Here is a 9,603-nt window from a genome sequence, read left to right as displayed (position 1 = left end):
GCTTAGCAAGTAATAATAATAATAATAATAATAATAATAATAATAATAATAATAATAATAATAATAATAATAATAGAATTAAACCTTCCACCAATTGGAACTTTAAAATTCAATCCATGGAAATAATGTGAAACACACTTCACGATCGAACAATTCAAGTCTAACTTTTGAAATCGGTTTAATGTAACTTCTTTATACCAAATTCCTATTTCCGGTATCATTAGCAACCAACTTCTGAAATCAGTTTGTTGTAAGTACATTTTACGCATTGCGACATTGACGCAATTTTCTGAAATCAATGAAATGAAGTTATATTGTACTTTACGAGATGCACAATCGAATTAGTACAAATTGCACTATTTACAAGAAATTATTATTATTATTATTATTATTATTATTATTAGCTAAGCTACAACCCTAGTTGGCAAAGCAAGATGCTATAAGCCCAAGGGCTCCAACAGGGAAAAATAGCCCAGTGAGGAAAGCAAATAAGGAAAAACATAAACGACATAAGCAGTAATGAACAATTAAAATAAAATATTTGAAAAAATTAACAACATTAGCAGCATGAAATAGCACTTTACGAATTAAAATATTTATGCCAAAAGTTTGGAATCAGTTGAGTGGAATCACGTTGTACACATACCACCATTTACTCCAAACAACTTGATGTTTGAATTCAATCCTTAGCGTTAAATCAACGTAGTGAAATAATTACATCACGAGTGAAAGATTTATGTGTCTTTTGAAATCAGCTTAGCTAATAATAATAATAATAATAATAATAATAATAATAATAATAATAATAATAATAATAATAATAATAATAATAATAATAATAATAATAATAATAATAATAATAATAAATAAATAATAATAAACATTAAAAATAAATAATAATAATAATAATAATAATAATAATAATAAATAATAATAATAATAAAAATAATAACAATAATAATAATAAATAATAATAATTATTATAATAGTAATAAATAATAATACTGAATATCAATAAATAATAACAAATAATAATAAACAATAATAAATAATAAAAATATTAATAATAATAAAATTAATAATAATAATAATAATAATAATAATAATAATAAGTAATAAATAAATAATAAATAATAAATAATAATAATAATAAATAATAATAAATAATAATTAATAATAATAATCATAATAATAATAAACAATAATAATGAGTAATAATAAATAATTATAACAAATAATAATAATAAACAATAATAAATAATAATAATAATAATAAATAAATAAATAATAAATAGTAATAATAATAAATAATAATTATAAAAAATAATAATAACTATTAAATAATAATAAATAGTAATAATAATAAGATAATAATTATAATAAATAATAATAACTATTAAATAATAATAACAAACAATAATAATAAACAATAATAAATAATAATGATAATAATAATAATAATAATAATAATAATCAAGTGTGTACTACTTGAAACAGTACACATAATAAGGAGAGTGATGGACTCCTAAGGTAACTGGATGTGACCTGGAATCCCACACTATAAAAATTACCAGTCAGTGATGACTGTGAACAGCAAAAAAAAAAAAAAAAAAAAAAAAAAGATAATAATAATAAACCAATCTCTGAAATCACCCGAGAAGGAACACAGCGTAAAAAAAAAAAAAAAAAAAAAAAAAAAAAAAAAAAAAAAAAAAAAAAAAAAAAACTATAATGTATACATTATTTATTTACGCGACTTTCGAACAACAACCTTTTCCATATTTGGAGAGTTGGAGAGTCATTCACGATTCATGATTCATGCTACCACATACGTCATGCATTCTTTATTCATGCTGCTCCTGCAAACTATTCATGGATTTCTTTCCAATATAGATCTAAAATCATGATCACAGTGTTCCCAAAAATTTTAGCTGTTGATTATATATGTGCAAATATAGAAATGCATGTAAGATATGTATATATATATATATATATATATATATATATATATATATATATATATGTATGTATATATATATATATATATATATATATATATATTTATATATACATATATATAATATGCATATATATGCACACAATGTATTTATATAAAATTACATTATATATATGTATATATATACTTAATCAGGCATACATATATATATATATATATATATATATATATATATATATATATATATATATATATATACATATATATATATATATATATATATATATATATATATATATACACACTCACAAACACACACACACACATATATATATATATATATATATATATATATATTATATATATATATATATATATAGAAAAAAAACTTAAAAGTCTTCCTCCAACACGGCAATGCCTATCTGAGCCACTTATCATCATGTACAGAGCCTCAAACAATTCGCGCTTAAAGGTTTAAAGCCCCCTTATGAATGGCAGTGGCAATTGACAGTGACATTGCCATATCAAGCAGGACAATGCCCTACAGACTGACCATGTATATACATAAGGATCAGCACCCAAGCCGCCTCTCCACACAACGACTAGGGAGGGCCAGGCAATGGGTGCTGATGACTAAGCAGATAGACCTATCGGCTCCCCCAAAATCCCCATCCCTAGCTCACTAGGATGGTAAGGTTGCAGACACTGATGGCTCTAACGAGACAGCGGCTCTCGAACGGCTAACACCAGGCAGAGACGTTGCCAATCAAGCCACAACAAGCCAGAGTTGCCAGGTTGGCTTTTTTTTTCAGGCCAAAAACCTCAAATTTGGCTTTTTTGAAATTGGTTGGCCTTTTCCCGCACGGCAATAAGACCCACTTTACACTATGCGCTTTCTGTGTGGCAGATTCCAAGCGGCCAATTCAAATGGAATGAAGTCTTGTGCGAGTGTTCAAATACAGGCTGATCATTTATTTAACCCTAAAGACCAATACTAATGGGGAGTGTACCGTACTTGTTTCATACACGCTCGTACACTAATATGGTATCATATTTTTCTTTTTTTTTTGTCCTATCGCTCGCTTCTCCTTGCACTGATAAGACACCAACTTGTGCAAGATTGTTTGCTGATGGTTTATTTTGTTTTAATTTTCGCAATAGACGACTTCAGAGAATTTAAAAAAAAAAAAAAAAAAAAAAAAAAAAAAAAAAAAAAAAAAAAAAAAAAAAACCGAACGTTTGGCGGTAGACTCGAACGAAAACTGTTACATCAGCGTGAAAGAAACTTCCACTAGAAGACCCAATAAGATATTTATGAATATGCATCGTAGAAATGAAAATATAAGAGAGATTACTCGAGTGTCATATGTGGATGAGATCATAGTGAAGGGTAGATGGAGATGGTTTGGGCATGCTCTTCGCACTCCCCAAAAGAGATTAGTTTACAAAGCTTTCAACTGGGCTCCACAAGGCACTAGAAGATTTTAGAGACCCAGGCCTACATGGCTGAGGACTATGAAGCGCGAAGTAGATGATGATGAATGGAGAAGTATTGAATTAAAATCTCAAGATAGAGACGACTGGCGAAATCTAATCGAGGCCCTTTGCGTCAATAGGCGTAAGAGGAGATGATGAAAGTGGTGCTATATGAATAAATGTCTTGCGAGGGTACTTTTTACCTGAACTTGTTGGATAATGCTAAAATATCGAAGTTAAAATAGCATTTTGCCTTTAAAGCAATTTGCCTGTTATTAATTCTATATGAAATTTATTTTTTGGTAGCAAAATCAATGTATTGTATGTTAAAAATGCAAATTTAAAAAAAAAAAATTAAGCAATGTACATGACATTAAAAATACAATAATAAAATATTAACTTCATCTTCATAGTACAACCAATGTACCTAGAAAACCCATCTATAGATCTATGCAAACTAGAAGTTAAAATACAACAAAGCCCCCAGAAGGAAAATGTGAGTTAAATGGCAAAACAGGATTAGAAATGAAACTATAAGAGAGATTACTCGAGTGCCATATGGGGATGAGATCATCATGAGAGGTAGATGGAGATGGTTTAGACATGTTCTTCACACTCCCCGAGAGAGATTAGTTCACCAAACGTTCAGTTGGGCTCCACAAGGCACTATTATTATTATTACTATTATTATTATTATTATTATCATCATTATTATTATTATTATTATTATTATTATTATTTACTAAGCTACAACCATAGTTGGAAAAGCAGCATGCCATAATCCCAGGGACTCCAACAGGGAAAATAGCCCAGTGAGGAAAGGAAATAAGGAAAAACTAGAAAAGGAGTTTAAGAACAATAACAACATTAATACAAATATTTCATATAAAAACTATAAAAACTTGAAAATAACAAGAGAATTAGAAACAAGATAGAATGGTGTGCTCGAGTGTACTCTCAAGCAAGAGAACTTTAACCCAAGACAGTGGAAGACCATGGTACAGAGGCTATGGCCCTACCCAAGACTAGAGAACAATGGTTTGATTTTGGAGTGTCTTTCTCCTAGAAGAGCTGCTTACCATAGCTAAAGAGTCTCTTCTACCCTTACCAAGAGGAAAGTAGCCACTGATCAATTCAAGTGGAGTAGTTGCCCTCTTGAGAAGAAGAATTGTTTGGCAATTTCAGTGATGTCAAGTGTATGAGGAAAGAGGAGAAAGTGTAAGGAATAGGCCAGACTATTCTGTGTATGTGTGGGCAAAGATGAAATGAGCCGTAACCAGAGAAAGGGATCCAATGTAGTTCTGTCCGGCCAAAGGACCCAATAATTCTCTGGCGGTAGTATCCCAAGTTATAAGACCCAGACCTACATGGCTGAGGACAATGAAGCGCGAAGTAGGAGATAATGAATGGAGAAGTAGTGAATTAAGAGCTCAAGATAGAGACGACTGGCGAAATATAACCGATGCCATGTGCGTCAATAGGCGTAGGAGGAGATGATGATGATGGGTGTAACTAATGTAATTGATATAATTAATATGATTAATGTAATTCATATAAATAATGACTAATATAATTGATATAATTAATAGGATTAGTATAATTGGCTTAGAACTCATTTCTCGAATTTGAAATCTATAACAATGTTTGCGAACTCATCATACGAACATTATTCTTTCTGAAACATGCAAAATAATTAATCAATCATTAATTCATTCAAATATAGATTTCTTGATAGTGATACTGAGGGTCACTATAATTCTCTTATTTAATTTTATCTTTCTTTTAATAAAACATTTATACATTTGCGTCAATTGGCGTAGGAGAAGATGATGATGATAATGAAAAAAACTACTTTATCCTCGTAGTAAAATCAATGTACCTAGAACAACCGCTTATAGAGCAATGCAAACTAGATGAAAAATTCAAACGGAGTACCCCCTTCCAAATAGTTTGACAGCATGTCACTTTCAAATCAAAGTTTACGTACATTCATGGAAAGTTTACTCCTTAAATAATCATGTATTCAGAATTATGATGGATCTGCGTCAATGACCTTAAATGTCAGGATGCCTGAAAACTTTAAATCAATCATGCATTCAGAATGATGGATAGCAAACGATAGATGCCAACATCCTCACATTTGATGGATACGAACAAAATATCTAAGAAGCCAACATCCTCTCATTTGATGGATACGAACAAAATATCTATGAAGCCAACATCCTCACATTTGATGGATACGAACAAAATATCTAAGAAGCCAACATCCTCACATTTGATGGATACGAACAAAATATCTAAGAAGCCAACATCCTCTCATTTGATGGATACGAACAAAATATCTAAGAAGCCAACATCCTCTCATTTGATGGATACGAACAAAATATCTAAGAAGCCAACATCCTCTCATTTGATGGATACGAACAAAATATCTAAGAAGCCAACATCCTCTCATTTGATGGATACGAACAAAATATCTAAGAAGCCAACATCCTCACATTTGATGGATACGAACAAAATATCTAAGAAGCCAACATCCTCACATTTGATGGATACGAACAAAATATCTAAGAAGCCAACATCCTCTCATTTGATGGATACGAACAAAATATCTAAGAAGCCAACATCTTCACATTTGATGGATACGAACAAAATATCTAAGAAGCCAACATCCTCTCATTTGATGGATACGAACAAAATATCTAAGAAGCCAACATCCTCACATTTGATGGATACGAACAAAATATCCAAGAAGCCAACATCCTCTCATTTGATGGATACGAACAAAATATCTAAGAAGCCAACATCCTCACATTTGATGGATACGAACAAAATATCCAAGAAGCCAACATCTTCACATTTGATGGATACGAACAAAATATCCAAGAAGCCAACATCCTCACATTTGATGGATACGAACAAAATATCCAAGAAGCCAACATCCTCACATTTGATGGATACGAACAAAATATCTAAGAAGCCAACATCCTCTCATTTGATGGATACGAACAAAATATCTAAGAAGCCAACATCCTCACATTTGATGGATACGAACAAAATATCTAAGAAGCCAACATCCTCTCATTTGATGGATACGAACAAAATATCTAAGAAGCCAACATCCTCACATTTGATGGATACGAACAAAATATCTAAGAAGCCAACATCCTCTCATTTGATGGATACGAACAAAATATCTAAGAAGCCAACATCCTCTCATTTGATGGATACGAACAAAATATCTATGAAGCCAACATCCTCTCATTTGATGGATACGAACAAAATATCTAAGAAGCCAACATCCTCACATTTGATGGATACGAACAAAATATCTATGAAGCCAACATCCTCACATTTGATGGATACGAACAAAATATCTAAGAAGCCAACATCCTCACATTTGATGGATACGAACAAAATATCTAAGAAGCCAACATCCTCACATTTGATGGATACGAACAAAATATCTAAGAAGCCAACATCCTCTCATTTGATGGATACGAACAAAATATCTAAGAAGCCAACATCCTCACATTTGATGGATACGAACAAAATATCTAAGAAGCCAACATCCTCTCATTTGATGGATACGAACAAAATATCTAAGAAGCCAACATCCTCACATTTGATGGATACGAACAAAATATCTAAGAAGCCAACATCCTCTCATTTGATGGATACGAACAAAATATCTATGAAGCCAACATCCTCTCATTTGATGGATACGAACAAAATATCTAAGAAGCCAACATCCTCTCATTTGATGGATACGAACAAAATATCTATGAAGCCAACATCCTCACATTTGATGGATACGAACAAAATATCTAAGAAGCCAACATCCTCACATTTGATGGATACGAACAAAATATCTATGAAGCCAACATCCTCACATTTGATGGATACGAACAAAATATCTAAGAAGCCAACATCCTCACATTTGATGGATACGAACAAAATATCTATGAAGCCAACATCCTCACATTTGATGGATACGAACAAAATATCTAAGAAGCCAACATCCTCACATTTGATGGATACGAACAAAATATCTAAGAAGCCAACATCCTCACATTTGATGGATACGAACAAAATATCTAAGAAGCCAACATCCTCTCATTTGATGGATACGAACAAAATATCTAAGAAGCCAACATCCTCACATTTGATGGATACGAACAAAATATCTAAGAAGCCAACATCCTCTCATTTGATGGATACGAACAAAATATCTAAGAAGCCAACATCCTCACATTTGATGGATACGAACAAAATATCTATGAAGCCAACATCCTCTCATTTGATGGATACGAACAAAATATCTAAGAAGCCAACATCCTCACATTTGATGGATACGAACAAAATATCTATGAAGCCAACATCCTCTCATTTGATGGATACGAACAAAATATCTAAGAAGCCAACATCCTCACATTTGATGGATACGAACAAAATATCTATGAAGCCAACATCCTCTCATTTGATGGATACGAACAAAATATCTAAGAAGCCAACATCCTCACATTTGATGGATACGAACAAAATATCTAAGAAGCCAACATCCTCACATTTGATGGATACGAACAAAATATCTATGAAGCCAACATCCTCACATTTGATGGATACGAACAAAATATCTAAGAAGCCAACATCCTCACATTTGATGGATACGAACAAAATATCTATGAAGCCAACATCCTCTCATTTGATGGATACGAACAAAATATCTAAGAAGCCAACATCCTCTCATTTGATGGATACGAACAAAATATCTAAGAAGCCAACATCCTCTCATTTGATGGATACGAACAAAATATCTAAGAAGCCAACATCCTCTCATTTGATGGATACGAACAAAATATCTAAGAAGCCAACATCCTCTCATTTGATGGATACGAACAAAATATCTAAGAAGCCAACATCCTCTCATTTGATGGATACGAACAAAATATCTAAGAAGCCAACATCTTCACATTTGATGGATACGAACAAAATATCTAAGAAGCCAACATCTTCACATTTGATGGATACGAACAAAATATCTAAGAAGCCAACATCCTCACATTTGATGGATACGAACAAAATATCTAAGAAGCCAACATCCTCACATTTGATGGATACGAATAAAATATCTAAGAAAGCTTTTATCAAAGAACTAAATCACATAAAAAAAAATAATTAATTTCATTAGATACTTAGATGTTTAACTTCACCATTGGGAAGTATCCTTTAAAATCCTTAAGGAAAGTGTATATTTAATACTCACTGACTACTGTTTCATTCTTAGAGGGAATAATAGATTTTTCTTTATTTTTTTTATTCACAGAATAACATTTATTCATAGTCATATACTACACATACAAATGTATATATGCATGTATGTATGTATGTATATATACATATATATACACATAATGAATATACACATATATACATATATATATATATATATATATATATATATATATATATATATATATATATATATATATATACAGTATATATATATACATACTGTATATATATATATATATATATATATATATATATATATATATATATATACATATACATATATATACATACATATTCCTCCCTTCATTTTTATTCATAAACCAGAAAAAAAATCATACAAGTAAAACCTAAAAAGCACATTTACCTCCATCCCAGCAGCAAACTTTATCAATATTTGACAACATCCTACGGTCTTATTTTAGAGCAAGAGCCCGTGCTGGCATAAGGCCCGCATAATATAAAAGCCAATCGATCATTTATATTGCTTTGTTGAACCTACTTAAATACCACATGCTGTTAAGAGCTTAAGCGAAGCCTTTGTCTGCATCAAGTAGACGTAGAAGGTTGGGAATGAGGAAGACGCTCGGTCGGCATTTAAACTTTTCGCGGTCCAAATACCAGGATGCTGCAATGACGTCAAACGCTATAGTGGTTCGGGATACTGAGACCGAGTGAAAGGGTAAAGTTTTTGGGGATGTAGTAACAGGAAAACAAAGGGAACTATCAGGATATACGGAACTATAATTCGCACTAGAGAGAGAGAGAGAGAGAGAGAGAGAGAGAGAGAGAGAGAGAGAGAGAGAGAGAGAGAGAGAGAGAGAGAGATATTCTGCAGTGAACGAAAAAGCGAAACAAAATGAGAAAGAAGGAATTCG

The 9,603-nt window shown here is 31.2% G+C and overlaps 1 protein-coding gene across 1 annotated transcript; it reads left to right on the top strand.

Annotated features, from left to right (window-relative positions):
- The first annotated feature begins 5,555 nt into the window (after positions 1-5,555).
- Positions 5,556-8,615, top strand: LOC137652733 (mucin-3A-like). Its single transcript, XM_068386138.1, has one exon. The coding sequence runs from the start codon at positions 5,556-5,558 to the stop codon at positions 8,613-8,615; it is 3,060 nt and encodes a 1,019-aa protein (XP_068242239.1).
- The last annotated feature ends 988 nt before the right edge of the window (positions 8,616-9,603 follow it).

Source organism: Palaemon carinicauda, chromosome 14 (assembly GCF_036898095.1).
Source record: "Palaemon carinicauda isolate YSFRI2023 chromosome 14, ASM3689809v2, whole genome shotgun sequence".
NCBI classification, from domain to species: Eukaryota; Metazoa; Arthropoda; class Malacostraca; order Decapoda; family Palaemonidae; genus Palaemon; species Palaemon carinicauda.
This window is presented reverse-complemented; position numbering and strand designations above follow the sequence as displayed.

What these genes read in the sequence shown, in the direction of transcription:
- LOC137652733 (XM_068386138.1), top strand. Translation starts at nt 5,556, where the DNA reads ATGCCAACATCCTCACATTTGATGGATACGAACAAAATATCTAAGAAG.